Here is a 27,984-nt window from a genome sequence, read left to right as displayed (position 1 = left end):
CAAAACAATATATGTAGTATATTTATTTTTCTATAATAAAATTGGAAAATCAATATCTGCAACTTTTGAAACTTGTGTAAGCTTGTACGTAATTGGTATTTATAAAATTTATTTATTTCAGTTCCTTTAGAACTTTTCTGAATCGGTCTAATAGTATATCTACATGGTGTTCTTGTAATGTTAAAGAAGGTCTAAATCGTATCGCTTGATCACCAGATCCTCCAGTAAGAACACCTGAAATATACCAAGTGATTTGAATACTTTATTTAAGAATTATCATAATTGATTTATGACATTCGAGTATATTCAGATTTCTTTAAAAATAGCAACACTCAAGGTCGTATCACATTATGTAATTTTCGATATCGTTTTTTGTACAGTTGTCAATATCGACAAAACTGTACAGGAAACTTTACATCTATTAAATTATGTATGAGGTTAAAGTTTGGTAGGATAAGAATTTTTATAAGTAGGGGGTTTGCTGGAGTGGGCCCTGATATAGGAATTTTTCTTCTGCAGAGCCGGGGTTGTGGTGGTTGCGTGAGATTGTGTTTGATAACTTCCTGGATGAGGAAAAGCGACGATTTAGGATTATTGGCGAGAAGAAATCGAAAAGAGACTTTGCAAGCAAAAACGGTTCTTCCCGTTTTGGGTTTTTTTTATTCTTTGTTTTTTTCTTTTAATTTGGCGGGTACAGCTGTCAATGCGTTATCGCGCTATCGTCGGCCATTTGGCTGGAGAACTGGCTAGCTAGGTTGCAGGGAAACCGCAGAAAACCTGCAACACCGACGTTCGACGAAGAGTGTGTGGGAGATCGGGCTTCTTTTGCTGATTATGGGAGAGACGGCGAAAAGTCTGCCGACAGGGTTGGTTTTAGTATTAACGAAAAAGGGGCAACATGGAGTTGTACTTCAGTGGAAGGTACTTGGCTTTTAGATAAAGGCGAAATGATTGCGGTGCGGTACAGTTGTATCAATAAAAGGGGAATGAAGCGTTGGGGATGGCATTTATGATGGTAGTTTCCAGGATTTTGGTGTCAGTTGAGAGGTCATAGGGAGGAGGGTTTTTTCAGAGTGACTTGGTCAGTTTCCCGGGGGATTTATGGAATTTCCATCCTCTTTGGACACCGAGAGTGGAAAACGGGGTGAGAACCGCCGCAATTTTTGCATGTAGGGGAGTTTGATTTTGGGCATTTCTCTGGTTTGTAGTCAAATGCACTATAAGAGGGGCAGAATGGTTTGGCCTTTCAAGAGTCTGCGGAATGGCCGGTAGAAGTGCAACGGATGCAGTATTTTGGATTTGCGGTGCCTATACGTAATTAAATTTATTAGCAGAGTTACTTTTATGTAGAGCTGCAAGGTTGGGATTAGAAATTATGTTAAAATTAGAAGAAAATTAATATGTAGTTGATTTTATTACCTTTCTTCTTAAGGTTTCCTACTATTTTGTCTCTCAAAGCTGTTGTTTCCACGTTGACAGCTAAAAATGTACCTCTTCCTCGCACTGAATTTATAATTGGAAATTCTTTTTCGCATTCATGTAAACCAGATTTAAGTTTATCTCCAACAATATTAACTTGATGCAAAAGGTTTTGTTTTTTGACTACCTTCAGGAACGCCTCTAATAAAAGTAACTTGCTGGGATCGCCCATCCACGTATTGTAAATTCTATACGACTGACTAGGCCTAAAAAGTTTAAAATCTAGTCAATAATTATTTTTATCTACAACTAGAAAATATTCTATTAACTAATGAGAAAATATTGTCAAGACAGTTAGCCTTGTGAATTGAATAATATTGAATTAAATTTTTCTTCATTTGCAAATTTACAATCTAATTCTACTGGTTAATAAGTAAATGGTATGATGCAGGTGAGTGTCTTGTGGCAGATACCGTTCATTAACAGTTTTCTGCGAGTGTATCTTGTCTTCTTCCTCACAGTGGGGGGCTTCATAGTTTGTAGTGATTGCTGACCATGAAGCAGTTGAGCACATAGGCGTTCAAATAGACCCGTCGTACACCATTTGACGTTACCAAAGTGCGATGTCCTTTGAGAAGCCGATCAGGCGCTTTGGCTTGAACCCTTTTATGTCGTTAGGCAGGTTGTGGGGTTTCCCAGGTGTTTAAACTGCGCCCGTGTGAGTTCAGGGCACTCACAGAAAACGTTGTCCGCAGTTTCGTCCTCCTCCATGCATCAACGGTCCTCCGGATCATACGTGATGCTCATGATGTGAAAGTGACATTTCGCGCCTATTTAGCTGGAACAGTTGTTTGGAGAGAGACGAATGGGGTACATCTATATGAGTCTTCGCTTGTCTCATGCTAGGCGTCTCTCTATTTCTGCTGAGCCCGCCTTGCGAGAAGGCTGTTGAGAGACGTGATGACAGACAGCTCTTTTGGCCACACCAAGGAGGGGTTCTGGGCTCATTGGTGAGTTGGCCGATCTCGGTCTGGCGAGTGAGACTGCTTCGTCGTTGTCTTTGTTGTCTGAGTGACCGGGCACCCAAACGAGCTGGATTTTGCAGACAGTGTGTGGCTTGATAAAGTTATGATTATTGGTTGCAATTGTTTGCACAGCTGTCTTTATAATTGCTCGTGTTGGTTCTGCTGACATCGTTGATGAATGGTAACTAGGTCATTGTGGATAGTTACATTTGAGATATACCATGGAGCGTCGAGTAGTATTCGCAGAGTTTTGGATGGAAATCACTAGGGAACAAGCATCAATTGTGCATTTTCTGAATTTATATCTTGAATTTCCGCATACAAGACAGGATATTCAACTATTAAAACCCTTGTATTTTGTGAAAATATGTATTTTGCTGAAGTAAACAAAATGTACTATTCATTCTCATTTTATGTTACAAAGTATCCTACATATTGACCATAACATTTCTCGACTTCAATTGTACTGCAAGCTGGATAAGTCGTTTTAAAGTTCGACATAATATTGTGGCGGGAAAAATAATCGGTGAAACCTCGTCTGTTGATCAAAATTCAACCACAAACTGGTTGACATCTATGTGGCCGAATCTACGAAAACAATTTTCTGATTGTGAGATATTTAATGCGGATGAAACTGGAATATTTTACAAATTATTATTATTATTATTACTATAAGTACTGGCAGGGACTTATTGAAACGCGCGTCAGACAGTGTAATTGTGAGTGTTGGTGTACTGGTGGTATAAACAGAATAAATGATTGATTTATTTGTATTAAACCCATTGTGAACTGAAAAAACCTTTGCGCACGTAGGCTTCCTAATAAACCCTTTGTCCCTTCCTAAAAACTATCAAAGGACTAGGTCCTTGAAGAAGACAATTGCGCACCTGGCCTTGGACTTTTAATGTCTGAAACTGAAAGGCTTATTCATAGCTAGTCACAAACCCAATAAACATTTTTTGTTATATAACAGTTGCCCTAAATATTATATCACCTCATTAAATAACTTAAATGTATATATGATAGTAACCGTAATATTTCTGTTACTCGTAAAAACCCCTTAAAGAGCTTAAATGGGGAGTATATAAAGGTTACGGAAAACTTTAGGTTAGTAACGTTATATAAACTTAGGTGTTTTAACCAAAAGTAACGAAAACATTTTGGCAACCACTATATAACTACTTAAAAATCCACGGTTGGAGCCTTTTAGTGGTCAAATGTAGCGTTATATATGTTACTGTTACCCTTATAAACATTGCCTATAATGGTTTTGATAATATTTCTGTTACTCTTCTCCCTGTCAAATATATGTTTTCTCTCGCTTGGACTTGTTAACTTTATTACAAGGCTCTTTTTCTTATTGGGTTATTATCAGAAAAAAAAAAAATTTATAAGATGGCAGATAAATATATATTATATACACGTTACATATAATGGCGTATAACATTTATCTTAATTAGGCGTTTTTAGCATTGCAGTGACTTGAATTTCATGAGGGAAACGGTTTTTACTGCTAACATGAACAAGATGCCTTGAAAAAACGCACGGGCCTTTCAAATATCCAACAATAAATAATTTTATTTCATAAAAAAAATTATTTTTTATTTTATTTTTAACATAGATGCTAAATAATGTGGCCAAAGATATTCCTATAACCACTATTTAACAGGGTGATATTAATTTTGGATTCCATGTCGTTCAAATAAGTTTAATTTTCATTTTTTGAAGGCATAATGAATCGTCCTTTTTAATTTGAGTAAACAATCATGGCGGAATCATTGTATAGTAATTTTACAAATAATGGAAACCTAAAAATCACTTGTTGTGATCTTATATAACCGATAGTAATGATATATAACTTTGTGGGTTATATAGTAGTGTTTAGAGTTACTAGTAGTGTTAAAATAAAACTTAAAGCCTCTAAGGATCTCGTATATAATTAAAAGTAACATACGTTACTGAAAGTGTTGTTATATACTTAATTAGGCAACCCGCGCATCGCGTTTTCAATAACTGACGTGAGAGCAGCTGAGTTTTAAAGAACATTTCAAGTTTGACAATGATTTTAACACATGTTTGATATAAAACATAACCTTAATTTAACTAAAAATAAAACGTTTGCTATTAAGAGTATTAAGTATAAGTATTAAGTATTAAGTATAAGTTTTAAATATTTAAAAAAACATTCAAATGTCTTATGTATTATGTATTATGCAGGCTTTTATCCAAACCTGATCCCACTGCATACTAAAAACAATCAGTGCTTTTCGGTGTTAAAAATGAAGATGTAAGAGGGTGTACATCAGAGCTTTACTCTATTACCTACTTAAAAGTGGTTACATGCATGTGCGGATCTCTAAACCTACCAAATATTTAAGTTTCTTAGATGTTTACTAAAACAATTTACCTACACTTAGTGCTTAATATATACCAATATTTTTACAGAAGGCCACAGAGGCAGTTTTTGGTCAACAAACACAGCAAAGAAATGAAAATAATAATGATCTAAAAGTAATAGTTGAGGAGCAGCCTAAATGTAGTAGTAGTAAGATCATTTTCTGCCGTCGTTGGCGTTGGACTGCTATCATTTTGTTCTGTAATTTGAGGAATATCTGGTGGCGGAAAAAATTCATTATTTATCTGTCTAACAGTAGCAGTAACCGGTACACAATCTACGGTTCGTTTAAAATTTTTTGTCACTTTCCGCCGAAACGCAGAGCTGTGCTTTATTTTTTTCCAATTTCGTAACATAGCGATATTTTACAATAATAAATTAATGTTTATTACACTGCTGCTGCTCACTGCTCACAAACAACTGGTGTTAGTCTGTTAGTATTAACTTTGTATTTTAATAATATATTCTTATTCGACAATCGATACTGGCAACCATTTTGTCAATCGTCATCTGTAATAAGTTTATATATATAAGGGCAATTGATTTTACTTAAGGTAACCGATGTATATAAAAGAAACGGTTGTCCCTAACTTGCTTACCAAAAGTTTTTTAATAGGATATATAAACACTAATAATCCCCAATTTTTTTAATTGTGTTTAGAAACACTATTATATAACTCAGAGCCTATATAGTTATATAATTTAGGTAACGGAAAACCTTATACAAATTTGTTATAAACACATTGGTAACAGTTACTACATGTTTTATTAAATGGTGATGGAAACAGTTATACCACTTCTTTATATACCCACAAGTTACAGAAATTTTATAAAACCGTAATATAACTGTGTTACTAAAAGGTGATCTTACAAAACTTCGTAACCTTTTTATATAATTTCATTACCTTTATATAGTCTTTATATAACTAGGAATCACCATAAGTTACAGAAAATGTTTATTGGGAATTGTATTCAGTACCAGTTCAAAGGGAGCAGGTGATAGACAGAAGGCCTTAACTTGTTCTAAGCTAGTTGTTGATGTGCTACTCATCTCGATAGAAAGTAGACTTCTCAGCGATATGATAACTACACCAAGAATTGCTTCGTTACCAAAATAATTAGTTCATGTAGGACTTCTTTACACATCAGCATAATCCTAGAGTAAACCTATTCGGTCGTTAGACTTTCATAAGATATCTAATGTGTAACAGATTAAAATGAGTTTTTTGGTAGTGATTAAGTATCGCCCGACCACTTTCTATTACAACGTATAGTTTGGCTTGATTCCCCAAGCGAAAAAATGTCTCATTTTGGGCTGTTCTCTACAGAAGCCTGCTTCGATGAATCTATTCATTCTGGAGCTATTTGTGTACCAAATGGAGTCGTCCGTTCATTGTTCTTTCAGTAATATGCAGTTGCAAGCGCCATTATATCACTGATCAAAATAAAATCATAGGACATTCATCTGCAGTCTGTGTTTAGATTTAGGTTAGGGTTATACAGATATACAGCCTATATGCCATCCCCATAGCTTCGAATTGAATCATAAGGTCCAAAGATGGAAGATCTAAAGGCAATTGTACAGCAGTCGTCTGAAAAACTCACTTTCCATTCATATGTCACAAACCACTATTTTTTTAGAATAAGAATAATAGTTTTTCTTACTTATGATCTAGATTATGATAGAATCCACCAGTCAACATTTTTTTACTGAACGTCATTACATCTGGCGGAGAATCCAAATTAAAATGTTCATGGCACCACATTTTACCAGTAGCCCCGCCACCAGTTTGCACTTCATCAATTAGAAAACCAGCACCATATTTTTTGGAAGTCCTCTGTAATTGTTGAAAAAATTCGGGAGAAGCTTCATTGTCGCCACCTTCTGATTGAATTGGTTCAATGATTACACCGGCAACAGGGGAACCTAATAATAAAAACAATTTTCAATTAGTTATAAACACGAACACTCGGAAAATATTTTATTCCAAAAACATTTGATGCACACGTTTATCATAGAAAAATTTCGAGGTCACAGTAAATTCACTTAAGTAGAGTTGTGAGATATTAAGAGGCAGAAGACATCTAGAAGACGGAATGCTAAGAACCAGAAGTATAGGACCAATGAATAGAATAATATAGAGTAAAAATAAGTATTAAAAAAAGATCAGTAATTCAATAACGTTCAGCAAAATTACCGTATAGTAGCAAACTTCATATTAATGCTAACAGGGAAATTATTTTACCTGCCGTAGGTAAAATGAAGATATTTCCATGAAGGATTTATTTGGGCGTGCCTAGACGTCGAAAAACATCAATATTGACTCTTAAAATGTGATCGCAGCTTGTCCGCCGTTTGATTTCAAGATTCTGGATATTAATCAATACGAGGTCTGGCTATTAAATAACGCGACTGGTTACAAAAAAGGGTTTTATTATAAAAATTATTCTAAATTCGAATGCTACCTTTCAATATACTACCCTCCCCTTACCACACACCTTTCAATTACGTTTTTTCCATTAATCGAAACAGTGCTGTCTTCTTTGGTGAGGGTCTCTTTCAAAGGAAATTTTATCTTCGGAAACAAAAAAGTTGCACGCTGCCAAATCTGGTGAATATGGCGGGTGTTTAAGCACCGGTGTGCCCTTACTGGCCAAATACTGCTTCACAGATAGCGCGTTATAGGCAGGTGCGTTGTCCTGGTGCAAAATCAGGCCGTTTTCTATGAACTCGTTCTCGCATTGTTGCTAAAACTAACAAATAGTGAGTCTGGTTGACAGTCTGACCCTCTGGAACCCATTTAGTCATCACGATACCGTTAATGTCGAAAAAAAAAACGATCAACATTGCCTTGAATTTTGATTTGCTCTCTCGGCCCTCATTAAAGCGTTTAAACCACACAAAAACACGCACACGAGATAGAGAATTGTCCCAATAGGCTTCTTGCAACAATTTATAGGACCCAGTCGGAGTTTTCTTCAATTTAACGAGAAATTTGAGATTGATACGTTGTTCATATTTTTCGTCACACATGGTTTTCGGCACAAAAAAACTAATATAATAAGCATAGACAAGATATCTAGATACCCAACGCACTACTAGTTTATCACCTCATCCGTCTAGGGCGCGCAGTCTCGTTATTTAATAGCCATACCTCATACATTCACCTTCAACATGTATACCAATTGAAAATTTGTTTTTGTTCATAAATCATCTTGATTTTAGGTTCATTTTGGTTGGAAATTAGTTTTTTAAAAAGGTAAAAAAATTTACGTCTGAAAGCTCTAAAAAACATGATTCGACTTCTTCTGTGGCACATTGAATGATATTGATACGGCCCAGGGGCCGGAAGCAGCCCGCGGGCCGTATATGACAATATAAGTGTTAGTTCATTTGAGGTATATCTGTGTATTTTTTCAATTTTCTGGTATAGTTTTTATTTCACTCCATAGTTTTTTCCGAAATATTTTTTATATAATTAGATAATGGAGTGGGAGGAGCTTTAATACATGATAAAATTGGTTCAAGAGATGTGGTATGTAATACATATATACGGATACGGAATAAGTGTCTGCCAGAAAGGTAAATAACCTGCGATCACGTTTTCAAAGTCAAAATAAACTTCCAAACATGCGTGTCATAGAAATGATTACAATCAACAGCTTACTTCTAACAGAAACTTTGTTGTATTCAGCACTTCTTGAGAAAACACAGTTTAAGTATAAAACCAGGTTCAAAATGAATTAATGTTAAAACACGATTATCTGATACTATAGTTAACTTAAATAACAACTGTCGTACAATAAGTTATCAATAAATAAAGAATATCGAGAAAAATATTTATTTATAAAGCAATTTTTGTCACCTAAAATACCTGTTTCCAATAAATATAGATTTTTATGAATGTACCGGTGTTCTTTTTCCTTTTTTACAATTCGAGTTTCCAAAATTGTTCGTTTTTACAAAACATCTAACTGATCTATAAGGACTAGAGCGATTCATCAACAAAGGTTAAAAGGAGCAGACTTTTTTTCATAATAATGTGTCTACTAGCTCTCAGTGCGAAGGTTGTTGGACCAGAAAGTATTTGTTAATTGTAGGCCACAATAAATCAAAAATGTGTAATACCAGTCGATTAACAGACACGTTTAGTTAGAAACGCCACCCAAAAATATAACAAACCTTGTGATTATTTCGATTTACTTATGTTGAAGGTAATCAATATTTTGTATAATTGTATTATTCAGCACGATAAACGAAAAAAAAAGGTGACGGTCACCGATATGTTGTCGGAGATCAGCATTCATATTAACAGTTGTTGTTATTAAATGTGTAAATTAAAAATATAACATATAATATAAAAATATAATATTATATAATATGATTTTGAAAATATTGTTTTATCAAGTTTCCACTGATTGGAGGCCCCTTAACTTCAATCAACTAACTACTCCTTATTTGATAAGATATATTGAAACCTGTAATATCAAATATATGCGAAATTCTATCACTTTCACGTTCCTTAATTAGATTGTTTTTCTAAAATTTGGTCAATTGTCTAGAGTTGGACAAAAAAGGTTTTTTTCGAGGTCACATTTGTTATAAGTGTTTTGTCGCCTCTATATTATGGATGATATCTTATTAAGTTGGAATGTCTGGATCCCTTGGTGATATTCATACTGAACACACTGTTCACACTATCACTACACTAACACTGGAAATTACACTGTCTGACGCGCGTTTCGACAACCAAATTATCGTCTTCAGAGACTGAAGGTAAACTAAAATCTAATTCTTATTGAGACACCCTGTATTTTTTCTTATTAGACATGTTAATAAGAGATGCGAACTTGCCTACAGTATGCAATGCAAATTTCTTATTTTCATATATAGACAACGTGATGTTCTATACAAACCTTTTTTATTAAATTCTTCAAATAATTCTTCTATTCGAACTAAACATTTTTCATCTTCTTGTTTGTTTTCTCTAATATGTTCTTCTAGAGGATATTTATATTTTGGAAAAGGTGCAATTGGCCAATCAAAAGCAGGTATGTCAATCTTGTGTATAGCTTTCGAATGTGTAGTAGATAAAGTCCCCATAGTCCTACCATGGAAAGCTCCTTTGAAAGAAAGTAACGATAAGTTGGGTGCACCAGGGGGCTTGTTTATCATACAAGATGACAATTCTTCGTCTGAAAATGGAACGCAATTTATAAAAACGTACACAAATCTAGCACAAATGATTATAAAGGCTGTTTCTAAATTCATGCGACAAAAATCCGGAGGATTGCTCGTATGAAATTAAGATAAGTCTTTCTAATAACAAAATTTCCTCAGCCCATCTCTTTCCGAGATATCAACCCTTAAAAGGTGGTGACTGATATTGAGTTTTTTTTCTTTCTAAACGTATACGACAATTCATGACATGTTAGCTACGTTCATGTATTTTTGGCTAAAAATGGTTATTTCCAGCGGTTATTATGAATCGTATTACATTTTATATCTTTACTGAATTCATTAAAAAAATGATAAATTATGGTGTTTATTTTTTTGTGCAGCTTTTGGATTTGGTAAAAAAAGTTAAGTATAAAAAATATGTTTGAGTTATAATTTTATTTCATAAAACTTTATCTTGAAAAAAAGTTTAGATAGGGAATAAAGCAAAGGGCTGCTAATTTCACCCCCGTATAACATAACAGGAATATTGAAAAAATACTCGTAGTGCACGCGAGTGCACGAAAGAGAGAGAAATGCTTTATTGTCAAAAAATTGTTACAATTTGTAGATAAAAGCTTGTAAAAACTAAAAACAAACATAAAAATAACTAAATAAAGATACAAAGTAAAATAAAATTTCAATATACAAAAGAAAACCAAATTATAGAAGATAGTAATAGGTGATAATTAGTATGTAAGTCTTATATAAGTCTATAAAAAAATTAAACCAATATGAAGCGCGCCCACGTAGTCCAGAAGGGAAGGGCATATCGGAGATGCGACTCAATAAGGCCATAATAAACTGTTAAAGAGGTGGGTAAGTTCAGTTCTTTGGAAACTGAAAATTTTAATTTTTTAGATAAGGTGGCAATAAGTAACCTTCATTTTAAGGACTTGTCTTTTACAGATTCAACGACGTCAATGATGGTGTTATTCAAAAGAAAAGGCTGCAATACATTTTTATATGATAAAACTTTTTAGGAACGTTTAGACCGAGAAGGTTAGAATCTCACCATGATTTAAGGGTGATTATGTCACTAGATATGAAATGCCGTGAGATCAGGGCTGCTCCAAGAGAAGTTTCTTCTTCAAATAGACATATTTTACCACTGATGTCGTTTATAAACAGAAGAAACAAAATAGGGCCTAGTACTGAGTCTTGGGGCACTCCACATTCTATTGGCTTGCAAGAAGACATTGTTGTATCAAGCCTTACAAGCTAACTTCTGTTTGTAATGTATGACTTGAACCATGCGAGAGGTATTCTGTGGAATCGTAGTACTGCAATTTATTGATTAAAACATTATGATTGACACAATCGAAAGCCTTAGAAAAATCACAAAAAGTTGTTGCCGTGGAGTGATGGCTGTTTAGGCTAGAGTAGACATTATTTATGAGGAAGAATATAGCATCATTTGTGCATTTGTTACATAAATACCCGAATTGATAGGTTGTAAGTATTTTATATTTAAAGAGAAATGATAAAAGCCTCTTTTTGACCAATCTTTTTATGATCTTAGATAACGTGGAAAGGATTGCAATTGGGCGATAATTCGATGTTTGATTTTTATCTCCTCCTTTATGCCTAAGTATAATTAAATTACAGAATTTCAAGTTTCTAGCATTACTGAAATTGTTGAAAAGAAAACTCAATTTTGGTCACCACCTTCTAATTGTGATATTCCGGAAACGGGAGGGCTGAGGAAATTTTGTTATAGGAAAGACCCATCTTAATTTCATACGAGAAATCACCTCCCGAATTTAGAAACACTCTCTATAAGTTATAATTTGAAAAATAGTAAATAATGTAATACTTACCTGAAAATTCAATTTTTTCTCCTCGTTGATGTTTCCTGTATGTCATAAATAAGCATTTGTAAGCGTTTTCATTCGAGCAGGAGCCACACATCATTGTCATTACGTTATCAAGTCCCGGCGAAATAGACATTAGAACATCTTTAAGCTTCTGTGGCCAGAATTCATTAGGAAATGAGCCTAATGCAGGACGATTGACTAACGCTTTCTGTAATAATATATTTTATTTCAATAAAATATATTCGGAATCTCAATGGGTAAAACTAGTGAAATTACAAATAATGGATTACCAAATGTAACGCACGAAAAAATATATCAAAAAACTCCTAAAACTAAAAAACTATAATTCGACCTAAAAAATTAAAATTGTATCTCAATTCTTCGGTCCAGTATCCTTTGATGAATTTTGGTAATTATTTAGTTTAGGTTGCATACGCCCGATTTCCTTGAAATTTCAGTATGTTATCAGTTTTTTATGCTGAAAAAGAATATATATACAGGGTCTTTCAAAACGTTCGCGTGCGAGTTATATCACTGCATTAATCGAAAAAAATCGATTAAAAATTACCAAACAATTACATGTCTATAGATCGTTCAGAACGATCGATAATAATATGCGCCGAAAAACTTACGAGTACGTTTTAGAATTAAAGGTAAGTTCAAAAATGCGGCAGCAGCTAAATACTTTTATGGCTCTCTCGACCGCTCGATAGCGAGGAATTTAAACGTTCCACAAGCTTTGATTGGCTAAACCTTATTGTTAATTTGCGATTAATCCATTCGTTATAGACATGTGATTGTTTGGTGATTTTTAATCGATTTCTTTCTCTTAATGCAGTGATATAACTCGCATGCGAACGTTTTGAAAGACTCTGTATATATGTTAGTTGCGGAAAACATTCCATCACATAGTTTTTAAGGTATGAACATTGGAAAATGTACACTATCTTGAAAAGTTGATATGTTGCAAATACTTGATGTTTGTTGAGAATTAATGGCGGGGGGAGCTATTAAAAATTTTTAATATATTTTAATATCCCGCCACCTTCCCCCAATCATCTCCAACATTAAATATAATTAGTTACGACTAATGCAATAACACAAATCAATTTCTAACAATAATCACTTATTTACACGTACAAATATTTGAATATGAATAATGTCTTTTAAATAGAAATCCCCCAAAATACTGACGATAATGAGATTTAGTTCTTCCATAACGAGGTATGTTATCACGAATATCTCACCATAGCTGCTCAATATTTTGAGTATGAGCGTGGGTTACAGGATATTCAAAATTCTGTTCTCTTAAAAGACATACCCTCGCCAACAATAGGAAATAATCGTGGTACCAGGAGCAAAGTGACGCGTAATAATTTCTTGCAAAATCTTAGCAGAACTATTCGTAACAGTCTGAGTAAAGCACCCCTTAGATACCGGATCTATTCCTCCAAACATCCACGTTTCTCGAATGATACGGCCTTTGTGGTATTTTCTTTGGGTCCTTTTCATTGTACCACAACCATCGAAATAATAATAATAATAACGACGAAATACAATGTTTTAGAAGAAAAGCAATTAAAATTAAGGTGGAAAACGCAAAAAAAAATCATATTTTCAAAAAATACTACATACATAATCCCAAAAAAGATCACGTGAAAATTATAAAATTTATTTATGAAACATATATGTAAATAAAAGTATATAATATTTTTCACAATTTTTTATCGAAATCAACAATATCTGCTCAAAAGAGTCGACATTTTTATATCTGGAAAAATACAAAAAAACTTAATGAATATATTTCCATCCTAATATTTCCATAATAATTTTTATTTACCTAGACCTCCACATGAACTCGCTCTCGTCAATCTCCACAGTCATGCCGGGTCCCTCGATCTTCCTTTTATTTCGGAGCATTGAGTTCGCACAAATTTCCCTTAAATAATTCCTCCAATCGCTCATAGCCAGCTCTCGTTCTAAAAATTTGCATGAGGAATACTCCTGCGACCAGGCATATATGAAGAGAGCGATGGTCTTTAATGATAGTCTGATACCCTCCAACCATGTACCGATCCTTAGTCCCTTCTCCTCATTACACGAGCGTTTACTGCATATCCACCGCTGAACGTAACAGTCATAGGATGTTTCTTCCTACACAAACGCAGTTTTTTTTATTATGCCACGGTATTGAAAGAATTTTACTGCACCTTCTTTATCTCCTACAAGTTCTAAAATACCGAAAATGTTTAAAACGGACATGTCTCTCTTATAAACTAACAGCAACTGAAGAATAATTTGAACCGAAATCCAAATTGTGAAACGAAACCACTCTCTCCGCCTCTACCAATCTAACCTAACGTAGTCATTTTTTTAAATAAAAATAGTAAATAGTCTTCCACCCCATCCAGACACTTTTATTATTCATACTTCGCAATTTCCGTGGTGGTGGTATAACGAATGAGTACCTTTTCTTTTACCAAAATGCGCTTTATTCACCTAAAAAATGTGCCCTTCACCACCAATTCTTCTTGACGTTCGGTTTACCCAAAACTCACAAACCTTAAGAAAACGAATTCCAATCAACTGCGGTAGCAGATGAAACATTGAAATCTTCCTTCAATTCGGCCTGATGTGGTGGTCGGTGATACAAAAAATACGCGATTATTCTGCACGCATGTTGAATGTCAATATGCATTCCATGGAACCATGTTCCTGTTAGTGCACTTAAGGAAAATGGAAAGATAAAGACTCGCGATGTATAGAAAGCAATGAACTACATTCTGTACATATTATTTCACCTCTTAGCACATTTTGATCAATTAAAAAATTAATTTCTCACGATCATCAGCGAGCTCCAAGAATTGTTATTTTGTGATCATATTCGCTACAATATTTCAACTGATGGAATATTTGTCATATTTCTAAATTTTTGATTAAGCAAATCACAGAAGCACACAATAACAAACAGATGTAAACAAAGAAATCGGGTGTCGTGTAAATTCTTGCGCGGTGATTTCATTATTGTCGGAAAAAGAGCTACTAAGTTACATAAAGAAAAATCTAGAGGATTCTTAAAAATACGACATAGAAAGATTATATTCCATAAACATGTATCAGCATTTATTCAAATATAAAATAGGATTATTGTAAACAAATTTTTAATGAATATTAGTTAGTTCGTTTGTGGGATCAATTGTATTCATTCAACTACATAAAATTATTGTAATTTTGTGTTGAATAATATTTTTAAAATTAATTTTCGAACTCCGAAAATTATAATTGGCGCAGTCATTCAGATGCGGTCGCGATCTACGTTCTACGCGGGACAGGACTTCAAATCATTGTAAGTGCCAAGTCTCCTTATTTTTTATTCCTTTTTATCTACCCTTATCAAATTATTTAGTAAGGAAGAGATAATTTAGAAATTTTGAATATTTAATTTTTATGAACGATTTAGATAATTTATTAAATACATTTCATAAATTAAACTTAAAGGATAATCCAGATTTCGCAAATTATAATTACTGTGATAAAATCTAATACACGTTATTATCTAAATTTTCTTCTACAAAACATACTAAAATTTCAAGGAAATTGGGCGTATGCAATATAAACTAAATAATTACTGAATTTTTCCGTTTCAACATTTAAAATTGAGTGAAATTCTTTCAAAAAAAGTACACACTTTATTTAAAATGGAGTAAAAAATAATATTTTTATTATTAAGACTGCCCGCATTATTGTATGTTTAATATTATTGAAATGGTTTGGAAGACATTGAAAAGAAACTACGCAAATATAACCGTTTATCTACTTAGAAATATGTATCAAGTTATTTGACTTTGATGTATGAAAAATTTGTGTTGAATACGTAATAAAGAAAAAACAAATAAGTTAAAATTCGAGTCAGTCGTTCTAAAAGAAACTTCAAACCATTCCATCTTTTCTAATAGTGGAATCTCAGTATAGTTTCAGCCCAAATAACGATAAAACGGAAAAAAAATTTTATGAAACATATTAAGGGTTAAATAAGGACGAAAACAAAACAAAACAGAGGTTACGTCGAAATTCCAAGCGGTGTTGTCAGATTGTATTAGGTAGCTGAACAAAAAGGAAAACAGAAATCTGTGAGTTAATATGAGGTTAATATGGTCTGACCTAGAGATGGCGGTAGTTGCTTGAAAAATACCACTACATTAAAAAGTACACAATCTATACAGTATACGTTTCAAGTTTGAAGACACCACGTTGTTTAGTATTTGTTTGGCAGGCATCAATAGAGAACGTTTTCAGTGAATTTATAAACATGGTAAAAATTGATCATCGTTATGTGATACAATACTTTTAGTTCAAATACCTTGTCCCAACCAATATGGAAGCTGAACTAGATTCTACTATGGATCATACTGCTTTTTAATTATCAAAATAAATAATTGACAACATAGTTTAAACGAGGCTGGTCGATCAAAAAGGAGTGACGATTCCACAAAGCGGTACTGGATGATCGACTGAACTAAGGTTTTCAAAAAGTGCGCTAGATCGCATATTAACTGAAAATTTTGACATGAGGAAGCTGCGCGCAAGATGGTTGTCGCATTGTAAGAGCGAATTAGAAGAAGAAGAAAAAACAAGCCGAAAAATAAATGGATAGAAGAGGTAACATCGGATTTGAGAAGAGTGAAGGGAAAGAATAGAGGACAGAAATGTATTGAGAGTTATAGTAAAGAGAGTAGAGAAAGAAGAATAAAACAGAGCTTAAAATTTTCGAAAAATATATATTTTGTAAATTTTTCAATTGTAAAAATTAATCTCGCCACGTGCCTTCAAGGCATGAAGTGCTGTAATATTAAATCAGATATTTTAACAGTGGCAACGCTGAAGGTGCAGAATCCTTTGTTATTTTTTACTTTGGGTGTTTTTTGCTCCTTCAAGTAACAGTTAAACTACTTTGCTGAAATGTAAAGAAGAGTTCGTTGTATAAGAACTATTATTTTTAAATAATTAGCTAGAGAATCCGCTATTTAATGTATCACATAACATTCATGTCTTAAAATTGTGTTGATTCTTAACACTACACCCTAACTAATATATTTGATTCTTAGATAAGATTGTAATCAGAACACAAGTGATCGAAACTATTAATAAAATTACTGTTAGACGATGGGAAAAATTAAGTCAAGAAAGAAGTTGTTATTGTTCTAAAAAAACCTAGGCAATAGTTAAAATCTATTATATGAAAGCAGTTGATTGTAATTTCTAATTCATTTGAACGTTATAGTTAGCTTGAATATACTTACTAAATTTTCTTCATTTCTGAAAACTTCCAACATATCTGGATGGTTATATCCAAGAGGCATGGAAGAAATCTGCATGAATACATCCAGATACGAATTACCATCAACGTCGGTAATGTAATTTCCAATAGATTTCTCATAATCTGCGAAAAATTGTACAGAAGAACTTTGCTGCAAAAGAAAGTTTAATATTACAATTGGTCTAAAATATTTAGGGAACTACGTGGAGTGCAAAGTCATTCGACTAAAGAACGTTAACAGCGGTCATATAATATATTCGAAAAATTTCAATAATCTGACTACTATGCGTGTATATTAAATACTAATCCTATTTTATACAAAAGTTGTAATTAATTATATTTATGGTTGTTAGAGTCACATTTATACAAAAATAAGGGTGAGTAATAAGTGAGTAATAAGTTAAAAGAACTTCAAGGGTCTAAGGGACATATGGGATCGCTTAAGTAAGATGTCGACTTCCGTCAGGGGACGATCAGTTAACAATAAATCTCTAGGGATAAAATAGTAAATAGAACTCAAATAGATAGATTTATAATTCTTCACAGTCACAATAATAGGAATTAGGTAATCCGAAACGATACGTTAATAGAGCATAAAATTGTAAAACTTAATATCAGGTTAACAGATCTTAAAAGTTCAGGAGTGGCGAGATAATTCGCTTTTTTTCTCAACTCATGGAAGCGCTGTATTATACACACAAAAATAAGGAAAAGGAACAATCAGTTTATTAAATACGAGGATGCATTGATATCTAGTTAGCCTAGACCAGTTCCATAAACAAAATATTGCGTTACCATAGCAACGAACAATAACTGTGTGTCAGTGTAAATTTTGACGCCAAAAAAGTCCAAAAGATGTCCACCGATATTGTGAAAATCGAAGCCATCATCAAGTACCTGTATTTGAAAGGGTTAAGAGGTAAACATATTTACGACGATATGCTTAATACCCTTGGTTATCAATGTCCTTCGTAATCGACCGTGAAAAATTGGACTGCAAGCTTCAAAAGAGGTCAATTTTCCATTGAAGATGATGACCGATCGGGAAGGCCAGTTTCTGTGTCACTCCCCGAAAATATCGATTCAGTTTATGACATGATTTTATCACATCGTCGAATAGAAGCACTGAATATTTCATACTAAAGCGTTCATCATATTGTTCACGTCAATTTGGACATGAGAGAAATTGCTGCAAAATGGATCCCCAAGTGTTTGAATGTTGACCAAAAGCGAGCAAGGGTAGAAGCATCTCGTTCGATCTGTGCTCGATTTGAAAACGATGTAGACTTCTTGAACCGAATTGTTACTATGGATGAGACTTGGATACATTTCTACGATCCAGAAACAAAGCAACAATCGATGGAATGGCGACAATCTGGTTCTCCAAGACCTAAAAAGTTTCGTGTCCAAAAAACTGCTGGAAAAGCTCTTGCTTCAGTTTTTGGGATTGCCATGGAGTAATCATGATTTATTTTTTTGATAAGGGTAGAACAATAACTGGAGATTACTATTCGACATTACTGACCACTCTACGGGAAAAATTGAAGAGAAAAGCTATCCAAAGATATTTTGTTTTTGTTGGACAACGCCCCTGCACACAAATCTCTTGTTGCCATGCAAAAAATTCGTGATTTAGGGTTTGAATTACAAGAAGACCCCCTTATTCACCTGATTTGGCTCGTAAATTTTCTTCCAACGAGGAGGTAATAAAAGCTGTGGAGGTCTGGTTTGCAGAGCAAGAAGAAACATTTTTTTTTGAAAGGTCTAGAGACGTTGCAGGTTCGCTGTAATAAACGTATCCAATTAAGAGGAGAATATGTTGAGTAATAAAATATTTTGACATTGAAATTTTGTTTGGTTCTATAGTAGGCTAAGAATTTTTAAATATATCCTCGTACGTACCGTTACAGAATCTAAATCTCCAATTAACTGCTTCGATTTAGGTCCTGGTATTTCAGATGTAACCACTTTTGGTTCGGTTGGTTCACCTGCCAAAATTGTTGATGTCGCACGAACACTTCCTACAATAGAAAATATCTAAACGAAATTAAGTGCTTCTAATATACAGAAAAACTAATGCTAGTTAACGCTCTGACAGGCGCAATATGATTCGTAACCTGAATGGACGCAATTCCTTTAAGAGATCAAATACATTTCTTATTATAGTTCTCTAAACCGAAAAAGAGAGGATAGAAGTTTTAATGAGACCAAGAATAAGCGACTATGCAAATTTCTATATTTTGCTGTCAATAAAAGACAACTCACCAGAAATTGTCTTGCAATAAAATATTAGTCAGTCGTTTGTAGTAAAGTTTACGAAGAAATAAAAACTGTACCCATACAAAGTTTCACTTGTTCACGAACAAGTGTTCTTGAGAAAAGAATTTCGTGAAATACTCATGAGGCTTTGTGATGAAAATTCAAAATATCTAAATACCGTAGTATTTTAAAATGTTTTGTTCAAGTGGTACAGTAAATCTACACAATTCTTCCCACTGGGCTTGGGAAAACCCCCACTGGATTCGATCAAAACACATCCAGCGCCCCGAAAAATTATATTTGGGTAGGGAAATTTATTGGTCTATATTTCTTTTAGAAATATTTAACAGCTGAGCGATATTTGGGACAACTTCGTACGGCAGTACTTCTAATTGCGTCATTTCCCGATCCAAATGATAGGGAAAATTTTATCTAAATATTTACAAATCATTGCACCATATTGTGGACTGCCAATTATTCTTGAGTTTTCTGGTATTAATATTATCGTCACACGACACATCACGACATAAGAAATTTTATTCTCTTATAATTAATGAAACCGTTTCACTCAATATTCGTCTTAACCTCCCAGTTCTTCCAAGGATTGCCGATCACTCCTTAGTACCTCTGCCAGATAGAGTAATTCGACAAATTCCTTGAATTCAGCTACCTCTGAAGGTTTTGCGTCTCCAACTCTTAGAAAACTGGAAGGTCTACTCTCTGTAATAAAACACAGTAACTTGGTAGACCAAAATGTATTCTATTCATTTTATAGATTAAATGCGCCCGACGGAAGGTTAAATAACTGACGTAGACGTAGATTTTTGACTCTTCAAAGTCACATTAGTCAAAAATTAGGTAATCCGAGATGATTACATTAATGGAGCATAAAATAAGAGACATATTGTATGACTTAACAGATCTTAAATGGTTCCCATCAGGAGTGTGAGATATTATTATCACAGTTTTATGATGCTGATGAAAATAAAATAATATCAAGTAATCGAAATAGTAAGAATGTTAATTTTAACTTGGACCGTAATGAGATACTGAACGTAGTCTGTAAAAAAAATGTGTAGTTTTGTTGAAGGAAGACTCAAAAGGCAAATGACGGCTAGTTTTTGTTTAAGACAGATTTTGGTTTCTTGAAGATAATCTTTAGGAAAAATTGTGTTTTCTTTTTGAGTAAAACAGTCTCTAAAGACATTTGTCGGTTTGTTATTGTTCAAGACAGTCTTTAAAGACAAATAACGGTTTATTTTCGTTGAAAGCAAAGTTTGGTTTCATTAAGATAGTCTCTAATGACAAATGTTGTTTTGTTTTTGAATAAAACAATCTTTAAGAGAATAGTCGGTTTGTTTTTCTTAGATACAGCAACTAAAGATAATTGTCAGTTTGTTTTTGCAGTCTATAAAGACAAAAAATGGTTTGTTATTGTTAACGACGATGTTCGTTACCTTCAAGATAACAATGACGATGTGTTTTTGAATGAAACAGTCTTTAAGACAATTGCCTGTTTGTTTTTCTTAGAGATAGTCTCTTAAGGCAAATGCCGGTTTGTTTTTGTTGAAGACAAAGTTTGGTTTCTTTAAGATGGTGTCTAAAGATAAATGGTGATTTGTTTTTGAATAAAACAGTTTCCAAAGACAATTGTTCGTTTGTTTTTGTTGGAGGAACAGATTTGTTTTTATTAAAGGTAAAGTTTAGTTTCTTTAAAATGGTCTTTAAAACAAATTGTGATTTCTTTTTGAATAAAACAGTTTCTAGAGACAATTGTTTGTTTTTTTTTTGTTAGAGGCACAGTTCGTTTTCGTTAAGATGAACTCTAATAAAACATTCTTTAAGACAATATTCGGTTTGTTCTTATTAGAGACATTCTCCTTGGACAATTGTTCGTTTGTTTTTGTTGGAGGAACAAGGCGTCTTCTTTAAGATGAACTCAAATAAAACAATCTTTAAAACAATAATCGGTTCGCTCTTTTTAGAGACACTATATTAAGACAATTGTCGGTTTTTTGTTATAGGCACAGTTTATTTTCTTTAAGATGAACTCAAATAAAACATTCTTTAAGACAATTTTGTTCTTGTTAGACACTCTATTAAGACCATTGACAGGTTTTTTGCTAGAGATAGTCTCTTAAGACAAGTGCCGGTTTGTTTTTGTTAAAGGTAAAGTTTGGTTTCTTCAAAATGTTCTTTAAAAACAAATTGTGATTTCGTTTTGAATAAAATAGTGGGCCGCCGTAAGGTTTATACCTCGGAATCCAGGGCCAGTCAATGAATCTTTATATAAACGTTGGAAATATGTTTTTAATAGTATATAGAAAAATGTTAAAAAAATTTATGCGTTCTCAATTTTTTAATTATTATTATAAATAATTATTAGTATTTTGGAGTATTCTGTCAATTATATTAATTTAATGTAATAATTTATATTAATTAATTAATTAAAATTATTAATTTATTATTAATAAAATATTAATTAATTAAAAACAACAACTATTACAAAATTGATTTTGGATCTGTAGGGACTGCAGGTATACCGATGAAGATTGGGGAGGGGAATAGAGGGGATAACAGCAGCTGTTGGGTATTGTTAATGCAGGCACTAACAGAATAGTACACGTGGTAACTTGCTAGGCTTAATACGTAGCTGTTGTTTTCGTTCTGAAAAATATTTATATCATATTTTTGTTTATTTAGAATTAATGTTCATATTATTGTGCAGTGAGCATGATGAAAGTTAATTACTGAACATTACTGAGTTCTACAAACTTTGAAAATAGTGGCATAGATAGTAAGTATTTGTTTTTCATTTATATTACATGTTTTTGAAAACAATTATGAATATTCAATTGTATATTCTATAATAAATCGATGTTAAAAGTTAGAATGTAATAGTAAAATTTAATAATATAAGTCATTAATTATTATATAAAGGTTAGTTATTAATATTACCAATATTTGTTGTTGCAGCCTCGTGTCAAAATGGGCGAACCATCAAGTAGTGATAGTATAAGCAATGATTGCCTTATTTGTGATAAAATCGGATCTAGTTCTGAATCAAGCTCTGAACTAGGTGATACTATAAAAGTCACTAGAGGCATATCGACATTAAAAGCTGCTTCTGCGGAAAGAGCGGATGGACTTTCTCAGTATTTAAATACTCGCATATTTGTCTACATGCATTCGGTATGCAGGCAAAAATATATCAATAAAGGATGCATTAATTCTTATTTAAAAAGGAAGAACACCGCATCAGCATGCTCTCCACTTAAAAAAACGGCTACTTGGTTTTGGTTGGAAAAGTAGATGCTTTTTATGTGAAAAAGAAGCGGATGAAATGAAGAAAAAAAGTAAATCCAAATCGTCAAGACAAAAAATCAGCTACGTCACTACTTCTGATTTCAAGAAAAGTATTTTAAGTTTGATATGTGAAGACAAAAGTGAATATTGTAGCAATATTCATAAAAGAATTGTAGGCGTGTTAGATTTAGTAGCTCAGGGAGCTAAATATCACGCTGATTGTTACATGTGTTTGAATTAAAAAGTATCGTTACAATTGACCATATTCCTGACGATAAAACAATAAAAATGAGGTTAACGAACCATTATGAAGATATTATTGTATTCTCCAGTAAATTTGGGTCTATTACAATTATATACATCAACGAGATCGACGACGACAATAATGAACAATATGTAGTAATGTGTATAAATCATAATTTTGTATGACAGTCCAATAAATTGACATTGAAGTTACTCTGCAAACATAATTTATTGCGCATAAAATTAAATTTCGTACTATAAACACTTTTCCCCCCTTCCGCCTCTCATTTTTCAGTAAATTGTTGTAATCGAGATCGGCCATTTTCTTTTTTATTTGAGGTTTTAATAATGCAGTCTAACACTTGATATATAGATTCATTAACTGGCCCTGGGTTCCGAGGTTTTACCATTATTATACCTTATGGCACTCTACTAAAACAGTTTCCAAAGAAGAACAAAAATTGTTCGTTTGTTTTTGTTAAAGGCAGCGTTCGTTTACTTAAAAAAGAATTTTTGATTTTTTTTAGTTACGGTCTCTAAAGAGAAATAACGGTTTGTCTTTGTTAAAGGTTTCATTAAGATGGTCTCTAAAAACAAATGTTATGTTTTTGAAAAAAACAATCTCTAGAGATAATTGTCGTTTTGAGAGACAGTCTCTAAAGACAAATAATGGTTTGTTATATTGAAGACGGGTCCTAAAGACAATTAACGATTTTTTTTTAGGAAAGCAGTTTCTAAAGACAAATGTTGTTTTGTTTTTGACAAAGCTAATCTCTGAAGGCATATTACTGTGTGTTTGAAGGTAAATAAAGGTAAAGACCATTTATTTTCGGAAAACATAGTATATGAAAAACGATATCGAGTTATTTTTTTAAAGACAAATATTTTTTTGAAGTGTATCCCTAAAGACAAAAGACGGGTTACGAAGTATCACTACCATCGAAAAATTTCAAGATGCAATCTTTAGCAGGTAAGGTCATGCTAATAGTATTTTCGGATACTGAATCAGTGGTTTGCAGAGGTTGAACATTTTTCCTAATTTCATTAGCCATTGCGTAGGTTTCAAGAATATATTGCGTGCTGTTGAAGGACACGATAGAATTCCTTCTCCATTGGTTCAATGGGAGAAGGAATCCTATCCACATTCCTGTCGATATATGTAAATACGTGCCAAAAAATTATCTTTTTATATATTTAGAAATGACACCAGAGCAGAATCAATTCTACAGATCGACAAAGCTATTTCTATGGAGGAATATTGTTTGTTTCCGTCGAGACTTCTTGAAGTACTTGTTATTAACTGCGTTTTTGACAGATAATTTTTAGTAACAAATATCGAAAGTTTAGATTACACAAGTTTTTAGAATACAAACAGTTATGTCAATAAAGAGCAATTCCTTGATTTCCCATTTGTTTGCTGATTAGTCCATGAGATATTGATTACAAAAAAGTTTTTATTATATATCAATATTTTGAACTATTATTGAATTTGCGTTTTCACAAGAGACAAACTGAAGAATTGTAATGTTGATATTTATTACTGGACTGATATCTTCGGTCTCTCAATTTTGGTATCTCAACTTGATTGAAACAAAATCGATAACTTTGGCCTTCGTGTGTAATCCTATATCGGTAGGAAAAACTGATTACGATTCTCGCATTTGCCAAACTGGTTTTATTTTATCTTGGCGTATTACATGTTTGAGGATCTGTTTATATCTTCCTCTGTTGATTAAAGATTAATGTTTAATAGAAGAAAAGCTCTTCACCATAAGCGCAGGCGAGGAGCTTGAGCTTTCAGAACATTTGGTTGCAGCTCATCATTGACACAAGTTATCTTGTGGAGCATTGTGGAGCATTGTTAACAAATACCTTACCGCTTTTCATCATCATATCCCATCGAGAAAGGTTCCAGTTTGCTTACAAATATTTTGACAACGTATAAAAACATCCTAAATCAATGAGGTTGTGCACATTAAATTTTTGATTGTTACTTAGTGTTGTTTATTTATTTTGTTGAGTTTTGGTAATGAAATCAACTGACTTAATCAACCGTTAAATTTTTGATGTAGTGTTTTGAATCAATGAAAAAATATTGGAAATGGAATTTTCAAAGTAACTTAGCTATGACGGTCTGATGTAATAATTTATTACAGAAAAGTAGTCTCTTGTTCAAAATAGTTTAGGAATCCCTGGTTCAAACAAAACTCAATTCGTCAGCATATAGTAGACGTTGTACACCATTGGCTTATTCAAAATACATTTTTTATATTTATAAAATTGTTTTAATTAATAAGATTAATCCCATATCCCAAGGCTGTTGCTATGACCTAAAATAACATGACCTTGAATGCAGTACTTAAATCAAATTCTACACTATAAGTTCATGTACATTAACTAGATAACATTTTCTAAAAATAATAAAATAATATCTGTTCAGGTTTACTAGACCTTTATCATTGATATCAGTATCTTATCAAATACAAAAGTACCTACAAGAAGAATTTGTGAAAAAATGTTTGTATCATATCAAATTATAGTTTAGTATATAATCAAGTGATTAAAATATATATCAGCCGAAATAATGTCAGTTTGCCATATAGAATTTTCCAATACAAGTATTCGTTTTCGAATTTTTGGCCCACTTAATTTGTATTTTAATTTTGTTTTGTATTTTTAATTCCAATGATCATCATTGAATTTTCAGCACTATTTGACTATTAATCAGTTATCCAGATTTTTTCTCTTTTGTGACATACTCATTGACTCACTATCAATCATTAAATTAGAGATAATAATCATAATTCCGATTAAACATTAAGAAAACGCGGAAAACTATAGTCTGTTTTTGAGTATTTTTCTACTACCATTTGAATTAAAATAACCAAACTAAACATGTAGTAGACTATACGTTATAAACAGATTGAAGTTTACTAGCCTCAATTTATTTTTATTATTATAATCAATTGTTCAATTTATTTAAATCATTTGAATAATGGCTTCAAGTGAAATGAGGGCTCCATAGAAATACATGGGCCGTTTTAAAAATAAGAGAAATTCAACTTATTTATTATACTATATCATCATTTCTGAATTAACAAACGTCAGCCTAGAATGAATTTCTTGGATAAGCCATCCATGCAATGTCATTAATGGATTTATCCATTTTAGTTTCTGTCTACGGTCTATATATATACGCAACACTTCTTGCAGATATTGTAGACGGTGGTTGGAAATCGTCTACAGTAGCGGAAGGATACGAAGAGCAATTACTTGCAAACAAACTCAATATTGCAAAACAAATATTACAAGCTGAGGAAAATGACAATTTACAGATAACAAGTACTAGTACATTTAGAGAAAACACAAATCAAGAAGTAGAATTAGAAAATATTAATATTGAAAATTGCAAAATCGTACATCTACTTTCAATATTAATGGTACAAATAAAGTTAAATTATTCCTAAATACTAGTTCTTAACTTCCTCAATGTTAACCGATAGTGTTAATTAATTAATAAATATTTTGCTCTTAAAATACGCTTTTTATTTTTCTAAGCCTAATAAAACTTTTCATGGACGTAGAAAAAATTTTGTTTGCAACTAGTGCAAAAAGTATTTATTGCACTCGACATGTTGGGAAACGTTAGACAAATTCACGTCGCGTGCAATAAACACTTAGTTTTTGCACTTGTTGCATAGATAATTATTCTTACTGATATGTGTCACAATGTTTTGAATTTTCTCAAAAGAAACTGTAAGTATTATAAAACGGACAAACCTAAAAAACTGCCTGCATTTTCAAAACCACTTTTTATGAATTGTAAAAATTGTTTGAAGACTGAATATCTCATCATAAGATCGTAATAAAATAAATGTAAATAAATTATTAACCTGTTTTTAATGCATGTTGCACTATTGTTGAAACTGGTTTCATCCACATAACTAAATTATCACGATGCGTTATACTAAATATCACGACGAATATAAAATACAAAACTCCAAGCCAACATAAATTACCTACCTAAATTGGATAAAATAATAACCTTGGATATTTATATGCCGACATTTGACAATAACATATTATCTTGTGTTTACAATCTATAGGCATATACAGGGTGTTTAAAAAAAGGCGATTCCGACTCTAGGATAGAAAACTGAAAATATTTGGAGTTTGTTCAGTAAAAGATTTTCGGCATCTGTATTCAAGATGAGGCGCGTTGAATAAAAAAAATATTGTTTAGGAAGTCTCATAGAGGGCGATAGTTACACGGTTCGTACCACGTAGTATTGAACATAACTTTTTCAATATTAGATTTATTAAGCAAGCATTATTTATTTCAAGTGAACTTAAACATCATTTAATTTTATACCAAAAAGGTATCTTGATAAAACTCGACACTGTGTACCGTTTTCGAAATATTTTTATTTGAAAATTATGAAGTAATAACCGATGCTGGTATAAAGTATTGATAGAGTTATTAATTATTATTATTGTTTATTAGTGAACATTATGTGAACTGGAAATTTTTTACATAGGTACATCTAAAAAAATGGGACTGAAGGCTTTCGTTTCTTGAAACGTTTCAGAAATATCAAGTATAATCAGTATAGGATCTTGTTTTTCAATGTTATGTATAGGCACTAAGCTATTGGAGGCCTTAGTATGGAACAAACAACAATTCGATGATTAAGCATTGTGGTTTTTGGATTCAAACTGTTGTTTGTTTCATACTAACGCCTTCAATACCCGAGTACCCATAATTATTCAACTTCGAATCTCTGAGTTTGCCATGGAAAACTGTCATTCATTGATAGTTATGACGTTAAGTCAATCATAATTAAATGATTTTTTGAAAACTAAGTAGTTTTCCAAGTTCCTTCTAAGTCAGAGCAGTTTCCATGTGCGCCTGGAACGTAAATTCGCAAGCAGATGCTCTGGCTTTCGGCGTTGAGGTAGATTTAATCAGAAATAGTGGCTCCAAC

General features: G+C 32.7%; 1 protein-coding gene across 1 annotated transcript; it reads right to left on the bottom strand.

Annotated features, from left to right (window-relative positions):
- Positions 1-8: 8 nt before the first annotated feature.
- LOC130895723 (4-aminobutyrate aminotransferase, mitochondrial-like) lies at positions 9-27,072 on the bottom strand. Its single transcript, XM_057803226.1, has 8 exons — positions 26,893-27,072; positions 19,094-19,212; positions 17,175-17,342; positions 11,878-12,082; positions 9,757-10,035; positions 6,505-6,766; positions 1,420-1,685; positions 9-234 (listed from the first exon to the last, which is right to left on the bottom strand). The coding sequence occupies exons 1-8, from the start codon at positions 26,939-26,941 to the stop codon at positions 113-115; spliced, it is 1,470 nt and encodes a 489-aa protein (XP_057659209.1). The 5' UTR covers positions 26,942-27,072; the 3' UTR covers positions 9-112.
- Between the last annotated feature and the right edge of the window lie 912 nt (positions 27,073-27,984).

Source organism: Diorhabda carinulata, chromosome 6 (assembly GCF_026250575.1).
Source record: "Diorhabda carinulata isolate Delta chromosome 6, icDioCari1.1, whole genome shotgun sequence".
NCBI lineage: Eukaryota > Metazoa > Arthropoda > Insecta > Coleoptera > Chrysomelidae > Diorhabda > Diorhabda carinulata.
This window is presented reverse-complemented; position numbering and strand designations above follow the sequence as displayed.